The following is an 18654-nucleotide window of genomic DNA, read 5'->3' on the forward strand; positions in this document are numbered from 1 at the left end:
CCAGCTTTTCTGAAGCATCATAACTAGGACAAGGAGAACAATCTACCAAGGGCCAGTGTTGATATGTTTCTTGCCCTTCTTCCTCTGGAGGTCCTCCTGTCCTTTCCATAGCTGGGTTTGGGAGGGAACACTTCATGCTCTTCACTTTGACTCCTCTGCTCACAGAGCTCGCTGGTACTCCATGGAAATGGCTGGCATCGTCTGCTTCACAGGAGCGAATATCATCACCCAGGCCAGGGAACTGATCGAGCAGATTGGGTGAGTATGTGCTGAGCTGGGGAAGAAAGGTCCATCTACATCTGGGACAGATGTGGAAGCACATTAAACACCTGAGCTTTCAGCAGTTAATGTTGAAGATTCAGATTTCTAATGCTGTTGTGGTTATTCTGTTGTATTATGAGGGCTTGCTTTGCAGAAGGGACTGGAGAGCGGATGCAGCAGGCTGCCTCTGCCTTTACGGGGGACACAGCTGATCCTCATCTATCATGCACTCCCCTCCTGACAGTGACCTACCTTCCTTCCTTCCTTAGGAGACCTCTGGAACTGGATACTGATGGGATTTGGTGTGTCCTCCCCAACAGCTTTCCGGAGAACTTTGTCATCAAGTCAACCAATGCCAAGAAGCCGAAGGTGACAATCTCCTACCCAGGTGCCATGCTGAACATCCTGGTGAAGGTGAGTCTTGCACCCATCCAGGCCAGCTCTGCAGTCTGGGAAGAAGGAGGTGGAGGACTGACAAGAGAGGAGGGTCTCTCTTCCATCTCTGCTCCCCGTGTAGCGAGCGGGACATTGGGGCTGATGGCCCTGCTTGCTGCACAGCTGCTCTCTGCCCTGGAGAGCATCTGAGCGGAGGGAGAGGCTCCGATATCCCTGGAGCAGAGAAGGTGGTGTGTAAGAGGCCAGGGTTGGTGTGTGCTCACCTGTGCAGGCTGGGAGTCCAGAACAGAGCAAGGTCCAAACCCATCCTCTGCTTCCTCCAGCTTCTGTAAGACAAAAGAATATAATTTTAGGGTCCAAAGCATTTTTTCTTCTCAACAGGCAGGTGTCAGATATTTTGATTTTCGAGTCCTAAATTGTGCTGTAGCTTTCAGAGGGGTGCTCAGTGATCCATTTGGGCAGGGTGTGCCTGAAGAGCATTGCCTGGTGTAACCAGCCTGGCTGTTGAGTGAAGCTGTTCTTCTGGGGCTGTGCCCATAGGAAGGCTTCACGAATGATCAGTACCAGGAACTGCAGGACCCAGCCTCTCTGACCTACATCACACGCTCAGAGAACAGCATCTTTTTTGAAGTGGATGGACCATACCTGGCCATGATCCTCCCAGCTTCCAAGGAGGAGGGCAAGAAGCTGAAGAAAAGGTGAGATTTCAAAGCCTGAAATATTATCACTTCCTCGGGGTAACAGATTGAGGGTCTCTTTCCCTTCGTGCACGTGGGACCTTGCCCCTTGCAGCACGCTTGATTCGCTGGCTTTAAATGGCAAGTTCCTTACACCAGATCATCTCTGAATCCAGCTGTGCGCTTGCCTCCAGTGCCATACTGTGGCAACCAATTTTAGAATATAAGAGCAGAACAACATTTCTCCAACTTGGTGACCAGACACAATCTCCTTGTTTGGCTCTGAGGTGTGCAGGAGAACTCTGACTTTCCTTCTGAGGACTTCTAATACTGCTTACATTCAACCAAATGTGTTTAAACTCACCAGTTCCTGCCTTCCCATCTCTCAGGAGTTCACAGACCTCCAGTAATGCTTCTTCTATATATGTCACCTTCCTTCTCCATCTGGAAGAAGGAACAGGTCCTGCCATTACTGTCACATTATAGGATAGTTGTACTCAAACTTCACTGATTTCTCTGCAGCCTCCTAAATAGAAATGTGAGCTAAAGCAGTAGCAACCACTAGCTAGGGGGGTGCCCACAGACCTGGGTCTGGCTCCAAGAAATGCTCTCACTGCCCTCCGGCACCCTCTGTCCTTACAGCTCTATGCTTCTTTGTGCTTAATGCCCCATTAAATGAGCTCCAGCATGCACTGTCTCCTGTCAGTGCCTTTCTGCAAGCAGTGACTCCTTGCCACGGGAGTCAAGGTGATGCCAAGCACTGAGTGGGCTTTGCTTACAGGACTCTTTTCTCAGGGCCTCTTGGTTTCTTGTAGTTTGGGGATGTTAGCAAGTGCATTATTTCTTGGTCACTCTCCAACCGAAACAGCCTGGAGGTGGCGGGCAGGCACCATCGTTGGTGGAGGAAGAGAAGGCTGTGCCCACAGGAACGTGCTCAGGTGGGAGAAGGGCTTGCCAATGATGTAGGTTTGAGTATCTCCTCTCTTCTCTTAGCTGATGTTCCCATAAGGTTTTTCTTGGGACATACAAATAATTGGCGGGGCTGTGAAATGCAAAAAAATACAAGAGAAAAGGAGAGAGGGAGGAGTGTTCCTATAGTCATGTCATAGCTACATTCAGTTTCCTCTGAATCCCTTTGCCAGCATCTGAGCTGGCAAAGTTTCCTCCTTCTCTCTAAACCTCTTCCTAATATCTTCCTCCATGTCCCCACCCGGGCTCTCACCTCCTGCCCTTTCCTTGTGCGCAGTAAAGATCATTCTCCCAATCGGTATGGATGAGCCGGGGCACAAGCTGATGTGATTTTGCAGACCAAGTTGAAATGGTTCCTAGAGCAGCTGTAGATAATTCCGAGATCATCCTAGTGCCGACCACCGCGGCTCCGTTGAACGTGCCGGATGGTGGCATGGGGAGAAGCACCCTGGCAGGAGGGACACCAGCAGGATCCTGGAGGACGTGTCCCTTGGCACAGGCCAGGTTTTGCCCACGCCGTGTCTCCTAGGTACGCGGTATTCAATGAGGATGGGTCCCTGGCTGAGCTGAAGGGATTTGAGGTGAAGCGCCGGGGAGAGCTGCAGCTGGTGAAGATATTCCAGTCTTCTGTATTTGAAGCCTTTCTGAAAGGCAGCACCCTGGAGGAGGTCTACGCTTCTGTGGCCAAGGTGGCCGATTACTGGCTGGATGTGCTCTATAGCAAGGTAAGTATAGCTCAGCACGTCTCTGCTCCCGAGGTGGAGCCGGAGAAGAAGTGTCAGAGCTGGTCGGGCACTGTGGGGAGGGTGGACTTCGCTTGCACAAGGTGGGTGGTCCTTGGTGCTTCTGATGGTCAATTCCATCATATTTCTGCCGCTTTGGTCCAAAAGGGCTGTTTTCAGTGTCTTTTAGTGCAAAGGCTCTTCATTCAGCTGTAACTGTGGGTGAGTAGTGTCCTTCTCCAGTCATCTACTTCATGGAGCCGGTCTGGTGGCCCTCACCCCACGAGGACATTAGTTAAGGGCATTTGCTGAGGCAGAGAATGAGAGAGCCACTTGCCTGCAGAGTGTTTTATGAGGAGCACAGAGACATCGGCTATACAATAACTGGGGAGAGCAGAGAAAATGCAAGAAACTGGGGGGTGAGAGGGACCAAGAGCCTGGCTTGGTCCTTCCATTTTGCAATGACCTTGTACAACAAGTTCTTGGTGAGCCCAGCTACTTTGTGTGCGCAACACAAAGCAGTGCTGCCACAGCCCAGCCACAGCATAAACCGATGCAAGCCTCAAACCCACACTCTCTTTTCAATAGGTCACGTTGGCAGCTGCAACAGGGAGCAATGCCCAGGCTCCCTGTAAAAAGCCACACCAACTGGGTGTAGGTGCTCCCCATATCTGGCAGTAGTAAGGCTTCATCATTATGTTCTTGCTAGCTTTGTGATTTTTTTCCTCCCTTTCAGGCTGCCAACATGCCTGATTCGGAGCTGTTTGAGCTGATCTCAGAGAACCGGTCCATGTCGCGCAAGCTGGAGGACTACGGGGAGCAGAAGTCCACCTCCATCAGCACTGCCAAGCGGCTGGCAGAGTTTCTGGGGGACCAGATGGTGAAGGATGCAGGGCTGAGCTGCCGGTTCATCATTTCCAAGAAACCAGAAGGGTCTCCAGTCACCGAGAGGTAACACCATCTTGAGGGGCCAGGGCTTTTGACAGTGTGGGGACAACCAAGAGGGGAAGGGCAGGGTAGCAGGAGGTGAGCAAGCTGGTGTGGTGTGGCCAAGCGATCACCTGCCTGCTGGCTCAGACCGTGAGCAAGACTAACGATGGGTAACACCGTACAACTGCTGCGCGGTGGCCTTGCAGGGTGGGAGGAGAAGCAGGCTGGGAAAGGGGATCGTGTGCTGCCAGGGCCTTCCTTGGTCCGGGTGGGTAAAAAGTGCTTCCCTGCCTTCCCCAGGGCCATCCCCCTTGCCATCTTCCAAGCCGAGCCCAGCGTGCGCAAACACTACCTCCGAAAATGGCTGAAGAGCCCGTCGTTGCAGGACTTCAACATCCGCGCGGTGAGTGAGGCATCCCTGTGGATGGCCCCGGCTCCAGGACGAGGGCTCGTCCCTTCGGAGGCGCGACCTGGGCAGCGGCTACTTGTGCTCCCAAAGCAGGGTGCTAGGGACAGGGGTCCCGGGGAGATGCTTGATCCTGCGTCTAGTGGCCTTCTGCTCGGCTTTCTTCGCTACCCACTGCTCTGCCCTCTTCACAGATCCTGGACTGGGACTACTACATCGAGAGACTGGGCAGCACCATCCAGAAAATCATCACCATTCCCGCAGCCCTGCAGCAGGTATGGGGCAGGGGGTGGGGGGGCGCTGGGGGGGCAGGAGGAGGGCTTTGGTGGGGGAACTCGGTGTAATTTGGAGATGCTCACCAGGTAAAGAACCCGGTGCCACGGGTCCGGCACCCAGACTGGCTCCACAAGAAACTCCTGGAGAAGAACGATGTGTACAAACAGAAAAAAATCAATGAGCTCTTCACTTCAGAAGGCAAGAGACAGGTAAAGAGGGTAAGGGAAAGGTGCTGGCTGTGCTGGTGGGGCTTTTCTCCTGCAACCCACGTCATCCTGCTGTCCTTGCCTCCTCAGGTCCTCGCCAACCAGCCCCGGGAGGGGACACCCAGCTCACAGATTGGTGACATAGAGGACTTTGGGGCTGCCAAGACCCTTCAGCCACTGGTTCCCATCGCAAATAAGCGGAAGCGAGTCCCTGCAACTGAGGAGACCCAACAGATGTCCCAGTACCTGGAGCTATCCCAGTCCTGGCGAGAGATCCTGGGTCCACCTCCGCCCCTGGGCACCACCAAGGTAGGTGAAGCAGGCTGGGCAGGAGATGCCCTGGGGCTGTGCTCGTCCACCCAAGCAGCTTGGGTGCTGCCAGAAGCGAGCTGTGGGTCTCCTGAAACCCTCTGCACACCCATGGCTCAGGGCTACAGGGAGAAATATAACCAGGAGATGGAGCAATATAACCACTGATGGAGAAAAGGGGGGTCATGGTGGCTTCACAGCTGGGGCAGGACCACGATGTGGGGCTGGGGGATGGAGGGCTCGGCTGTATGGCACGGTGTTGGGGGCCTGGGAAGCATGTGCTGGTTTCTGGCTCGACTCACGCGTGCCGTCACCCCACTCAGGAAGAGCGGCTGGTCTGGCTACGCTACCATCAGAAGAAGTGGGAGCTGCAGGCTCGGCAGCGGCGGGAGCGGCAGAAGAGGCGGCGTCTGGAGGACGGCGGGGTGGCAGCGGGTGGAGGAGTGGTCCGCGATGCCCTCTCCAAAGGGCTGAGCAGCTACCTGCGCAGGACAGCGCGCAGCATCCTGGACTTGCCCTGGCAGATCGTGCAGGTACTGGGGAGGGGACCTGCCACGGAGGGCAGCCCGGGGCGTAAGCCTCGCATCTGCGCTATCTGCGGTCAAATGGTGAAGTTCAGGGACTGCTGACCCCAAGGCCACTCTGGTGTTAACCCTGGGGAGGCCAGGTGGGGCTGCAAAGCCTCAAGCTCACGCACATCTGTATGGAAACGGGAGCCCACGTGGTCCTTGGTGGTGAATCTGGGACGTGCGTGTAGATCTGCCAGTGGGGCAGCTCCAGTTCAGCCCATGGGCAGCATTGTGCAGTAGGACATCGGAGTGACTTGGCTGACATCAAGGGTCAGCTTGAGTTGGTTGGCCAGCCTTAGCCGGAGAGTTTTCTCCACGGTGCCCGGGGACAGTAGCAGGACATGGGGACTCCAGCGCTGAGAGTGATGACTCTTTAGCCCCCTGCTCTCTTTGTGGCCACCATCTGGCCATATAGAACCACAAAGTGCTCTGCAGCTTAGACATAAGCACTGATAACATGTTGGATCTCCCTGCTAACACTAACTTTGTACGCCCGTGTCCTGCAGATCGCTGAGACCAGCCAGCCTGGGCTGTTCAGGCTGTGGGCGGTGATCGGGAGCGACCTGCATTGCATCAGGCTGAGCATCCCCCGGGTCTTCTACGTCAACCAGCGCGTCCCGAAGCCGGAGGAGGGAGCAGCCTACAGGAGGGTGAGGACCTGCCCCTTCTGGAAGGGGAAGCAGCCACTTGGGTTGAGATAAGGCACTTCACCTCCACTGCAAGCAGATACTACAAGCATCTGCCTTGCAGGGCCTCAATCTTCCACCCCACGGATGTACCTCATCCAGTCTCTGGTCCCTCTGCTAATTCCAGCCTGCCCAGAAAGCAGGTTCTCTGTTATGGGAATTTGTAACGTGCATGAGCATAAACCACTGATTTCCTTAGGAGAGGAGCACCAGGAGCTGGGCTGGCCCAGACCCCAGCTCCTTGCAGCCCTTAGAAGTGCCTCAGCTCCCGGCAGCGGTGCCACGTGGTGTGACGTGTCCTGCTAAGTGTGTCCCTTGTCTCGGCAGGTGAACAGGATCCTGCCCCGCTCAAACTTAGTTTACAACCTGTACGAATACTCTGTCCCCGAAGACATGTACCAAGAGCACATCAATGAAATCAATGCGGACCTCTCTGCTCCGGACATCGAGGGAGTGTATGAGACACAGGTAACTCCTCCAGGTCCTCGTTTTTAAGGATTGCTGCATGGTAACTCATTAGCCTGAGTGCCAGGGGCACAGGGGGATACCTGGTACTGAAAAATTCAACAACTTGGTGAGACACCAAAAATCAAAGACCCTGCGCAGCAGACTACTGGGGAATATACCTGTGTTCATACGGGCAGAGAGACTGAGTATCAGCATATGGTTTAAGGCATGTCAGGGAAAGGGGGTTCAGTTTATTTGAAGTTAGGAAACTTTGGGGAAAGAAAGCATTTAAGCAGAAACTGTGATCTTCCTCTGAGCCAAACCAGAACCAGCCTGCTGGCGTTTGAACCAGAAACAGTAAGGTGTATCTAGGGTAAAGATGGGGGAAAACCCAACACGTGTGGAGTCATACATAGGTCTGGGTGCCCTGTCCTCTAAAATGAGGTTATAAAAGCTTTAGAAAGAAGAATAGGATACAGCTTGAAAGTTTGGGAAGAGCAAGAACAACCTAAACAAAGTTCAGTACAAAGCAATCAAGCCAAAATTAAATTTACCAGTGCTATTAATGCTGAAAGCCTGAAAATGAAGATGAGAAAGTGGGATGCCTGCTTCTAATGAGGACACTGGTTTGTTCAGCAGCTCAAGACCTGGTGACAGGAATTTAATCAAGAAGACGTTATAGTGTCAGGACCTGACCTATATGGAAGTGGCAGAGTAGGTTGCACCATTGTAAGAGTGGAGCTGTATGTTAAAGAAAGCATAAAGGCAAGTGCTACTAAAATGCAACATAGAATTATTATGGATCAAAAGTCTTTGCCTAAGTAGGACAAGCTTGGTGTGAGCAGTGGTACCATTAGCTACAAAATGCTTTGTGAGATGCAAGAGGCTGCAAGGGCAAAAAGAGCATCACAAAGCTGGGAGTCTTCGGCTACTGAAGTTATTGGTATAGCCTGGAAGGTGTTACAGTGGGGCATGATGAAAGAAACCGTTTTTAGTCACCTTAAATTTCTGCTTGTAGAAAATTTGGAGAAAGGTCCCACAAGGCAAGGCACAACTCTTAGTTTAATAAGCAGCGCCCAAAACTTATTTCAAATTACTCTGCCGAAGTGGCTAGTATGTACACAAATTCATCATATCTGTAGGAGATCTTCCGGTAGCAAACCTGAGTCCTCTCCACTACCATGGTGTTTAATAAGTGGGACTAGGTAATGTCAAGAAGCAGCTAGCTAAGAGGAAATTAAAATTAGCAACTGAAGTAAAACAAGGGACATGGAGATGTTTTAAAGATATAAAAGGAAGTGAGATGATCAAGGGGTTGCAGTGTCTGTTGTGGAAGGGGAGGCTGAGCAAGCTGGAACTCTTCAGCCTGGAGGAGAAGAGGTTCAGGTGACCTTCTTGATGGGACGAGTAAAGGAGAGGAGCCAGGCTCCTCTTAATGGTGCCCAGGGAGAGAACGGGAGGCAGCGGGCACAAACTGAAACATGGGAAATTCTGTGTAAACATCGGAAAAAAACTTCTGCAAGGGTGGTCAAGCAGGTTGCCCAGAGGGTTGTGGAGTTTCCATCCTTGGAGATACAGAGAACCCAGCTGGACATAGTCCTGGGCAAGGAAAGATCTGTCTTGATCTTTAGACATCTGCAGTGCAATTCTGAGCATGGTCTTCCAAAAAATGCAGTAGGACTAACACAGGAAAATGACGAGGAGGGTGTGAGGGAGGGAATGGTTTCCTTGCAGGGATGGGACTGAGGGACATGGGAATGCTTCAGCTTGCTAAAGAGATCTGAAAATGGGATGTACTAGGGGTCTGTAAAATCAAAACTGGCATGAGGGAAGCGTGATTAGGCAAGGAGTGTTTATTGCTTCTCACTGTTTTGGGACTAGGTCCCACAGCAAGTCATTCAGGAGGAGTCTTCTGCAGCGGTGGAGTTGACAGCTGTAGGGTTAATAAAACAGGGTGACTCAGTGGTGGATCTCCCACTGTACCGATTATCTGGTGGTTCAGCTGAAGCCTTTGTCCCGTGGAGTGCCAAACCATAAGTTGCTGAGCTGCAAAATTGCCCAGATATCGCTCCACACGTCCTCCAAAGTACCTGCTGCTGCCCTTGAAGGTGGGATCTGGGGCTAGATAGGAACACATATGAAGTAAGATACCTGTTCCGTATCTCCAGCACCGGCAAGGGTGATAATACCAAATTCATGCCGCAGGCACCTCAGGTATGTCCTACCTGTGGTTTTTAAGCTGGGTTGTTCTAGGTCTGAAGCCCCCGAGAGGAGCTTAGTAGTTGTTCCAACGCATTTCTCCCCATCATTACAGGTGCCGCTCCTGCTCCGTGCCCTGATCCACCTGGGCTGCGTGTGCATGGTCAGTAGGCAGCTCGTCAGGCACCTGGCGGGGCGAGAGGCCGAAACCTTTGACATTGAGCACCTGGAGATGCGCTCGCTGGCCCAGTTCACTTACCTGGAGCCAGGTGAGGCAGCCTGGGAGAGGGGCTCACGGGGCGCCCGGGACCTGGCGCCCGCGGGTACCACTGATGCTCTGTGCTCTGTCTCCCTAGGAAGTATTCGCCACATCTACCTCTACCACAGCTCCCAGGGCAGCAAGGCGCTTTTGGGCCTCTTCATCCCCTCACAGCGCAAAGCTGCCGTCTTTGTGCTGGACAAGGTAAGGTGGGACTTTGGAGGCTGGGGGGTTGAGGGTACTGGCAGATGAAAAGCTGGACGTGAGCCAGCAATGTGCGCTCGCACCCCAAAAGCCAACCGTATCCTGGGCCGCATCAAAAGCAGCATGGCCGGCAGGTCGAGGGAGGGGATTCGGCCCCTCTACTCTGCTCTGGTGAGACCCCACCTGCAGTACTGCATCCAGCTTTGGAGTCCTCGGCAAAAGACAGACATGGTCCCGGTGGAGCGGGTCCAGAGGAGGGCCACAAAAATGATCAGAGGGAGGAGCACCTCTCCTGTGAGGAAAGGCTGAGAGAGTTGGGGTTGTTTAGCTTGGAGAAGAGAAGACTCCGGGGAGACCTTACTGCAGCCTTTCAGTACTTCAAGGGGGCTTATATGAAAGATGGGGACAGACTTTTTAGTAGGGCCTGTAGCGGTAGGACAAGGGGTAATGGTTTTACACTAAAAGAGGGTAGGTGTAGACTGGAATTAAGGAAAAAATGTTTTACAATGACACTGGCACAGGCTGCCCAGAGAGGTGGTAGATGCCCCATCCCTGGAAGTGTTCAAGGTCAGGTTGGATGGGGCTCTGAGCAACCTGATCTGGTGAAAGGTGTCCCTGCTCATTGCAGGGGTGTTGGACGAGATGACCTTTAAAGGTCCCTTCCAACCCACACCATTCTATGATTCTGTGATGGCGCTCAGGCAGCGGGAGGTTTCTCCATGCGTCACACATCCCTGCCACATTTTGGCAGGGCTTGGTGGAAGGCATCTCGTGATGCATGAAGGGGAGAGCCTGCCAGGACTGCGCAGTCCGGGGTCCCTCTCCCCCCAGCTCCAACCTAGTCCCCCTTGGGTGCAGGTACGCAGCAACCAGATGCCGAATCTCACCACCCTCTTCTCGGCGGAGCGCAGTGCACTGCTGGAAAAGGCGGGCGAAGAGCTGCTGCCCCCGGACAAGCATACCTTCGAAGTGCGTGCCGAGACCGACCCCAAGGCCGTCTACAGAGCCATCCAGCGGCTGCTGCTGGGCTACAAGGTGAGATGAAGGTGTGAGAAGGTCCCCACAGGACCTTGTCCGTGCAGACACATGGAGAGGGGAGGATGCTGTGGAAGGCACTGGTGCACCAGTTCCAACAGCACCTGCACATAGCTGCTGGCCCAAAGGTCGAGGGTAGAAGCGGGTGCTGCTCAAGGACTTTGTCCTGCTTGGGGTGGCTTGCCTTGGGCAGCGCCAGCAGCGAGGCCACCTCAGTATGTCCCCCCATCCCTGCACTCAGCTGGAGAGCTGCTTGCATGGAGGTGGGTGCTTCAGGAGTGCTGGGGTGTGCTGTCCCCACTGTGGGGACCTGCTGCAGGGACGGGGCATCCAGCACAGCCGTTTTCCTGCTGAGCAGAGGCACTCGCTGGAGAGGTGCACCGGGATGTGTCCTCCTCTCCTTTCCGCAGGACGAGCGCCGGGGCCCCACACTGGTCGCTGTGCAGTCTAACTGGGACCTGAAACGGCTGGCGAGCGGGATCCCCATCATTGAGGAGTTCCCCTTGGTCCCCGTCCGGCTGGTGGATGACATCAGCTACTCAGTCCTGGACTGGCAGCGCCATGCCGCCCGCCGCATGATCCGCCACTACCTCAACCTGGACACCTGCCTCTCCCAGGCTTTCGAGATGAGCAGGTGCCCGGGTCGGCCGCGTTCCCCTGGGGCTGCCGTGCCCTTGCTGGGACCACGGGAGGCTGCCTCGTCCCTTGAGGGGACAGGCAGGGGCCCCTGTCTTCTCTGCGGCTGTGCTCACCCCGATGACCGTTCACCTCCCTGCACCCCAGGTACTACCACATCCCCATTGGGAACCTCCCCGATGACATCTCCACCTTCGGCTCCGACCTCTTCTTCTCACGCCACCTCCGTCGTCACAACCACTTGCTGTGGCTCTCGCCCACGGCCCGCCCAGACCTGGGGGGTAAGGAGGCTGATGACAACCGCCTAGTTATGGAGTTTGATGAGAGAGCCTCCGTGGAGATAAACAACCCCGGCTGCTACTCCACAGGTGAGGCAGGAGTAGGGTGGTAGCACTGAGAGGTGCAGAGGTGGATCCTGTTCCGCAAGCCCTGCAGAGGGATGGATGCGGTCTCCAAAGAATCTCTGTGTTGACAGTAGTCACCAGCAGCTTTGGAGTTTCAGCAGCGATCTGGGCAAGGTGCATGCAAGGGGCATGTCCTGGGGCAGGGAGGTCTCGCCTGCAATGCGTGCAGGCATCTGAATGCAGTCTTTCCCAATTCACGGCCACTGACAGCAGGACTCAGAAGACCACCTGCGATGTGTCAGCCCAAGGACAGACTAGCTCAACTGGTCATCCCTGCTGACCCAAGGACAGGTCTTTCTCAGATGCAGAAGCAGCTTGAGTGGTAGTCAGTTCTTTTCAGCTCCTCTTCTGCAGCTTCCAGAAAAAACTGGTGGTCCCCAGAGAGTTAGTAGGTCCAAGTCTTGCTGGAAGACAAGTGCTGGTCAAGACAGTCACACCTGTGAAAGCATTTCCCTGTTTAGTGTGGCAACACCTATAGATCACCCTTACAACTGTGAAAAGCACTTCTGGCAGAGGGGCAGGGAGGGTGTCCTTGTCGGTCCTTTGCCCTGCCTGCCTGCTGAGAGGTTGTGTTTGCTGTTAGTGTGTCTGGAGCTGGACATCCAGAGCCTGGCTGTAAACACGGTGTTGCAGTCCCACCACATAAATGACATGGAAGGAGGCTCCAGCATGAGCATCAGCTTTGACGTGATTCAGCAGGCATCCCTAGAAGACATGGTGACAGGGAACCAAGCTGCCAACATCCCAGCCAGCTATGACGAAACTGCCCTCTGCTCCAACACTTTCAGGTATTGCTCTAGGAACCAGCAGGAGGTGGAGCATCTGGTCTCCATCCTCTCATTCCCTCCTGGCTTTAGCCTTTCCCAGACTCGTGCCAGCAATGGGGCTTGTGGGGTGCTCTAAATATAAATTCAGGCCTCGAGGGCAGGGCAGGCATCTCTTCCAACAGACTTTTGAAGATCCTGGGCTCAGAACTGCCTGGTGGCTCAGCCAGCAGATGTATGGGAACGTTGGTGAAGACTTTGCCCTTTCCTGTTTCTCCTTTTGTCATGCTCCACCAGGTTATAGAGGCACATATTTACCCTGTGGCTCATGTGCCAAGGGCTCATGAGCCACATCTCTGCTCTGGCAGAGATTCCGCTCTGAATCCTCCAGCGTATCTGAAAACATGTCCCTCTCTGGATGGGGGAAGGGGTCACTCGTGGCTTGTGGGGTGATGCTGGTCTCTGCTCCCTGGCAGGATCCTGAAGAGCATGGTGGTGAGCTGGGTGAAGGAGATCACACAGTATCACAACGTCTACGCAGACAACCAGGTCATTCACTTTTACCGCTGGCTCCGCTCTCCTTCATCCCTGCTCTACGACCCGGCACTGCACCGCACGCTCCACAACATGATGAAGAAGCTTTTCCTGCAGTAAGTGAGACCTGGAGCATGCCAGGCTGGTGAACGGGGAAGGGACAGTCTTGGCATTAGTGACCAGGGTGCTGTTGGCACCCACAGTCACTCCTCTCTGCTGCAGCCTCCACAGAGGTGGGCAGTAGGTTGGACCTCCCATACTGTTTGGGTGAGCTCCCTTGCATGGCATGGCCAACACGCTTGACTCCTGACTGTGCTGGATCAGCACGGCCTCCACAGGTTGCATCTGCTCCTCGGGCTTTGCCTTCCTGCCTGCTGACTCCTGCTCTTGTGCCCTGCCTGCAGGTTGGTGGCTGAGTTCAAGCGTTTGGGCTCCTCAGTGGTTTACGCCAACTTCAACCGGATTATTCTGTGCACCAAGAAGCGGCGCATCGAGGATGCCATCAGCTACATGGAGTACATCATCAACAGGTGGGGTGCGCTCACCAAGCTGGGCCTGGAGGTGAGGCTCCCGGGTGATGGAGCCGCGGCAGGGCTTGGGGCCAGGAGGGAGGGCCTTTTGATGGGCCTCAGCACTGAATTCCCTTTTTTTTTTTTTTTTTTTTTTTTTTGGTAAAAGCTACTGGAAGGACAAGGCCTCCCAGTTCTCTTGGTGTCATGCCTGGAGAAGGGGCCTGTCCCTTAGCTGTCCTCTATAGGTAATATTCCAAGAATACTCATAGGATTCAATCCAGAAAAGGCCTTTAGGAGAACCTGAGGTGCCCAGCACCTCCTCCCCTGGCTGGCTTTCAGTATCCCAGCCATGGTACAGGCACTCGACACAAGCATAGGGAGCCACACTCCTAGGGCATGGCTTCCCCTGGGGTCCCCACCAGTGGCTGGATGGGAGAGGGGGGGACCCCCTCCCTCCTTGCCAGCACCACCTCCTCCCCGCAGCATCCCGCAGAGAACGCTCTGAACTAGGGACGATGCCGACGCTGGGGGTGACTGCAGTCTCTTCCCTCCAGCATCCACTCCAAGGAGATCTTCCACTCTCTGACCATCTCCTTCTCGCGCTGCTGGGAGTTCCTGCTCTGGATGGATCCAGCAAATTATGGAGGTATCAAGGGAAAAGTGGATTCTCGCGTCCACTATGGGGAGGTAAGAGATGGGAAGCGCTCGGTCCCCCAGGAGCAGGGTGCCGGGGGTTGAGCCGAGTGGGGAGGCGTTGGCTGGGCACGAGGAACCACTGCGATATCGCTGCCTCCTCCAGAAGAACACCAGCAAAAGGCAAGTGTTGGAGGAGGAGGACAGCGAGGAAGAGGAGGAGGAGGTGGCGGGGGAAGAAGAGGAGGAAGAAGGGGAGCCGAACGTGGAGGAGCTGCTGGAGAACAGCTGGAACATCGCGCAGTTCCTGCCCCAGGCCGCCTCCTGCCAGAGCTACTTCCTGATGATCGTGTCGGGTGAGCTGTCCCAGGGAGCGGACGAGGTCCCTTGTGCCTCCCCAGTGCCAGGCAGAGCCTGGAGTGGGGCGGCCGCTGGCGCGGGCTGGAGCCGGAGCCTTGCCTGTGTCTCCCCAGCCTACATCGTGGCCGTGTACCACAGCATGAAGGAGGAACTGCGGCGCAACGCCCCTGGGAGCACCCCCGTCAAGAGGAGGAGCACCAGCCAGGTGTCCCAGGAGGCACTGGGGGAGATGGGGGCCATGCCTGGTGAGTGCCAAGCCACGGGGCAGCCCTGGTGCAGGTGGAGAGCCACCCACCTTGCTGTCCCCATATGCCACCGTACGGCTCAAGTGCTCTCTGCTCCGTCTTTGTAGGCATGATCACCTTCTCGCAGGATTATGTGGCCAATGAGCTCACCCAGAGTTTCTTTACCATCACCCAGAAGATCCAGAAGAAGATGGCTGGTTCTCGTAATGCCACTGAGCCTTCAGACATGTTCCCGGTGCTGCCTGGCTCCTATCTGCCGCTCAACAACCCGTCTCTGGAGTTTATCAAATATGTTTGCAAGGTCAGCGGGGTGGGCCAGGCACCTTTTCTGAAGTTTTGCGGTCAGGGCTCAAATTCTGGTCCTTGTCCATGGCTCAGATTTGCTGCAGCTTTCCTCCAGCAGTGATCTACAACCAGTTTGTCTTGCCCTGCATCCATACGAGGTCACAAGGATATGAGCTGTCCTGGTGAGGACACTCTTCTTCTCTGCTAGTAGGCTCACCTACCTGTTATTCTTGTAGGTCCTCTCCCTGGATGCCAACATAACCAACCAGGTGAACAAACTGCGCCGGGACCTGCTGCGCCTCATCGAGGTGGGCGAATTCTCAGAAGCAGCCCAGTTTCGGGACCCTTGCCGCTCCTATGTGCTCCCTGAAGTCATCTGCAGGAACTGCAACTTCTGCAGGGACCTGGACCTGTGCAAGGACCCTGCCCTCTCCCAGGTGCAGCCTCTTTCCTGGGGACACCAGAGGCCCCAGCATAGCAGTGCTGGAGGCCGGTCAATCACATCACCCATCTTCTCTCTCAACCCCTTTGCTTTACAGCTCTGCTTGCTGCTGGTGATCAACCTCACCTAAAGGCTGTTTTCTCTTCACCTCCTTTTCTAGCTGCTTGTGACAGCTCTGAGCATCCCTTGGCTTTGGCTGATGCTCTGTCCTCTCCAGAAACCGGTTTCACCATCCCAGTGCTTGGGACTCTTGGTGCTCACCTCCCTCCTCTTTGCCCCTAGGATGGGTCAGTGCTGCCCAGCTGGGTCTGCTCCAACTGCCAGGCGCAGTATGACTCCGATGTCATCGAAATAGCGCTGGTGGAAGCCCTGCAGAAGAAGCTGATGGCCTTTGTGCTGCAGGACCTGGTGAGTGCGGGGCTTGCCCGTCCCCCTGGCTGGCTGAGGCTGGACACATTCACTCTACCCTTGGCAGAGGGGCTTGGCCTCGTCTCCTGGCCCACCTAAAACTCCTTGGCCTCCAGGTGTGCAACAAGTGTCACGGCGTGAAGGAGGCACACATGCCCGTGTACTGTAGCTGTGCTGGAGACTTCGCCCTCACCATCTCCTCCCAGGTACCACCCTCCTGCCTAGCCCAGCTCCATGCCAGCAGCTCCTGGAGGGACAGCAAGGTGCCCTGCAGTGCCCTGTTCCTCCTCTGCCTCTTCCTAACCTCTTCTCACGTGGGACCTGCTGTGCTGCCCTCTGCTCCACCAGCCCTGCCCAGCCACCCCCCTAGAGCTCCCCCGCTGCCCGGGAGTGCTGGGCAGCATCCTTCCCTCCCTGCTCCCTTCTCTCCAGACCTTCATGGACCACGTCAACATCTTCCAGAACATCGCCCGGCACTACGGCATGGCCTACCTGCAGGAAACCATTGAGTGGCTGCTGCGCACAAATCCCCAGCTCCAGCACTGACGTAGTGGGCTGCTCCTCCTGCCTGCGCTGTGCCGGTCGGGCCACCGGGGCTGTGCTCTCACGTCCATGGGAGAGCGGTCGTGGACCCCCTTGGCCATGTGCTGGACCAGAGAAGCTGCACACCCTTCCTGCAGTGAGGGAGGGAATGCGGGAGCTGTGCCAGGGACTGGGCTGTCCTGCCCCTAGCTGCCTGGCATGGGAGTCTGGGGGCACCAGGGGCTGGAGCTGTGCTCCACAGGTCTGTGCTGGCCCCCAGGTGTGGTTTTAATGTTGAATTTCTATAAATAAATGGACTGTGGAAGGCAGGTGTAGTTTTTGGGGAGGGGGGAAGCAGGGGCTGTGGCCCACAGCTCCCACCCATGGGGGATGCCTGCAGTTGCGGGGAGTCGAGCTGTGTCCTTGCTGGGCAGGAAGGACCAAGGACCTGTCCCCATCTGATCCCTGCCTGCCTGGGGGCAGGAAGGCTGCAGCCTGGCAGTGCCCCCCGGCTGTCCCCCTCCAGCTCCAGGGGAAGGGGCTGCCAGCACCAGAGGGGCAGCCCAGGAGCACTCTGCCCCAGGAATGCACTTCCCAAGTGAGCTGGCTGGGCACCGAGCAGCTCTAGAGCCAGAGTGGAGGATCCCAAAGGACTGGAAGATGCTGGAACTGGGCAAGGGGCGCAGACACCGGAGGCAGGATGGAGCAGCACTGGGTTCTTCTCCCGGGTGGGATTTATCTGCTCCTGCAGGTGCAGAGGGCAGGCAAGGCTCTGCGGTGATGCTTTGCTCCTCGGCCGCCCATCGCCCATCTCCTGCAGACACGGGTGGGAGGCCCTGGGGGGTGATGCTGCCCCGCTCCAGCTGCGCCTGACACCTGGTCCCCCTGCACCTCACCCCAGCCCAGCTCCCGGGGACCCTGGCACGGGCAGGCTCGGCTCTGTTCGGCTCGGTGGAGCTCGGCACAGCACCGGAGCCCCCCCCCAAGGCGAAGCGGTCAGGATGCTGACCGAGCAGGAGCTCTCCTTCGGCGGGTCCCGGGACATCCCTGCTGAGCTCAGCCGAACCCTCCTCGCTGGGCAGCAGCTGGCAGGACAAAGAAACCCGGGTGGGCGCAGGACAGAGACACAGCGAGAGCCACCTGCCCTTCCCGGGAAAGGAGTCAGCGACGGCTCTCCCGGGACTGATGCCCCACGCCCACCCGTGCCTCTGCACCAAACAGGCTGGAAAAGGTCCCTGGCTGCCGACCCCAAACGCGCTCCCCCGCAGGAGCTCCCCGGACCCTGCTCGGGGCACCGGGGCTGGGCTCAGGAAGGAGTTTTTTTCCCCCGGGCGGATTGGCACAGGTCCCGGGGGGGTTTCGCCTTCCTCTGCAGCACTGAGCACAGCCCCTTGCCGGGGTCCTCGGGGCCGTTTCTGGCCAGCGAGTCCCTGCTGTTGCAGGAGCAGGAGTCCAGCTGTGCCCCCCAGCCCTCCACCTCTTCCCTGGGCCAGCTTGGCAGGGGAAACTCACGGACCTCCACGTCCCCAGGTCACCTGGGGGTCTTCCCTCTTCCCTCTGCAAAACATGGCCTGCTTGGAAAGGCTGCAGGCAGGCGTGACGCTCCGTCAGGAAGGAGCCGCCGCTGCCCGCCCGGCCGTGCATGCCATAAAAACGGAGAGCGGAGCCTTGGTCTCCTCTGCCGGAGCTGCTCTTTCCACTCTCAGTGACCACCCTCAGCTGAAGACCTGGCCTCTCACAGGGAGTGCATTGTCACTGACTGAAACATGAGTGAAATAGGAACTCTTCCTTCTCTCAACTTCTCCGCCTTTGAGTAATCAGGGTGGTGTTTCTGCAACAGAAATTAGGAAGACCACGCCGGTACATAACCCTGACGTACATCTGTGCAGGACGGAGGTGTGCTGCAGTGCTTGTGGGGCTCCTCCCAGGTTTTTGTTTGTGCTTTCCAAGAAAAACAGCCAGATCCGCTTTGACCATGGTGTGAATCCAAAAGCGATTGATGAAAATCAGAGCTTGTCCCTGCCTGCCCAGAGAATCTCTGGCACAGAGCGCAGAAGAGGTGACTGTTGGCCCCAGAGGGTGGGAGGTTACAGGGTGACTGCGCATGTGATGTGGCCACAGTGGTAAAGGTAGTCCCAAGGCTTGAGAGCTTGTGAAGATGCCCTGGCCCTCCAAGTTTGACATGAACACGAGGATGAATTAAAGCAATGTTGGAGGTGCTGGGAGTATCCAAAATAAAAACAAGCCACCTTCTGACAAGCACTTACCCTTTCTTCAGGGATACTCCAATAGCAGATTTCTGGAAGAGCAGCTGGATTTGCTAATTAATTTGGTGGTTTTCTAGGCCAGTGTCCTGGT

The 18654-nt window shown here is 55.9% G+C and overlaps 1 protein-coding gene across 2 annotated transcripts in view; it reads left to right on the top strand.

Moving 5' to 3' along the window:
* POLE (DNA polymerase epsilon, catalytic subunit) overlaps window positions 1–16613 on the top strand; it is a 29205-nt gene extending 12592 nt beyond the window's left edge. The window contains exons 21-48 of one of the 2 annotated variants that reach the window (XM_030026556.2): window positions 166–258; window positions 531–675; window positions 1198–1355; window positions 2833–3028; window positions 3762–3976; window positions 4256–4358; window positions 4556–4636; window positions 4724–4846; window positions 4934–5152; window positions 5476–5685; window positions 6228–6371; window positions 6735–6875; window positions 9169–9322; window positions 9410–9516; window positions 10375–10551; window positions 10962–11185; window positions 11335–11555; window positions 12175–12379; window positions 12832–13005; window positions 13294–13419; window positions 13956–14088; window positions 14201–14390; window positions 14508–14639; window positions 14747–14940; window positions 15161–15361; window positions 15649–15774; window positions 15891–15980; window positions 16207–16613. In XM_030026556.2, the coding sequence (XP_029882416.1) occupies window positions 166–258; window positions 531–675; window positions 1198–1355; window positions 2833–3028; window positions 3762–3976; window positions 4256–4358; window positions 4556–4636; window positions 4724–4846; window positions 4934–5152; window positions 5476–5685; window positions 6228–6371; window positions 6735–6875; window positions 9169–9322; window positions 9410–9516; window positions 10375–10551; window positions 10962–11185; window positions 11335–11555; window positions 12175–12379; window positions 12832–13005; window positions 13294–13419; window positions 13956–14088; window positions 14201–14390; window positions 14508–14639; window positions 14747–14940; window positions 15161–15361; window positions 15649–15774; window positions 15891–15980; window positions 16207–16320 (4396 nt within the window). In that variant the 3' untranslated portion in view covers window positions 16321–16613. The remainder of the gene's footprint in view (window positions 1–165; window positions 259–530; window positions 676–1197; window positions 1356–2832; window positions 3029–3761; window positions 3977–4255; window positions 4359–4555; window positions 4637–4723; window positions 4847–4933; window positions 5153–5475; window positions 5686–6227; window positions 6372–6734; window positions 6876–9168; window positions 9323–9409; window positions 9517–10374; window positions 10552–10961; window positions 11186–11334; window positions 11556–12174; window positions 12380–12831; window positions 13006–13293; window positions 13420–13955; window positions 14089–14200; window positions 14391–14507; window positions 14640–14746; window positions 14941–15160; window positions 15362–15648; window positions 15775–15890; window positions 15981–16206) is intronic. The other variant, XM_041126156.1, reaches the window with a different exon arrangement.
* Window positions 16614–18654: the final 2041 nt, after the last annotated feature.

Source organism: Aquila chrysaetos, chromosome 9, assembly GCF_900496995.4.
Source record: "Aquila chrysaetos chrysaetos chromosome 9, bAquChr1.4, whole genome shotgun sequence".
NCBI classification, from domain to species: Eukaryota; Metazoa; Chordata; class Aves; order Accipitriformes; family Accipitridae; genus Aquila; species Aquila chrysaetos.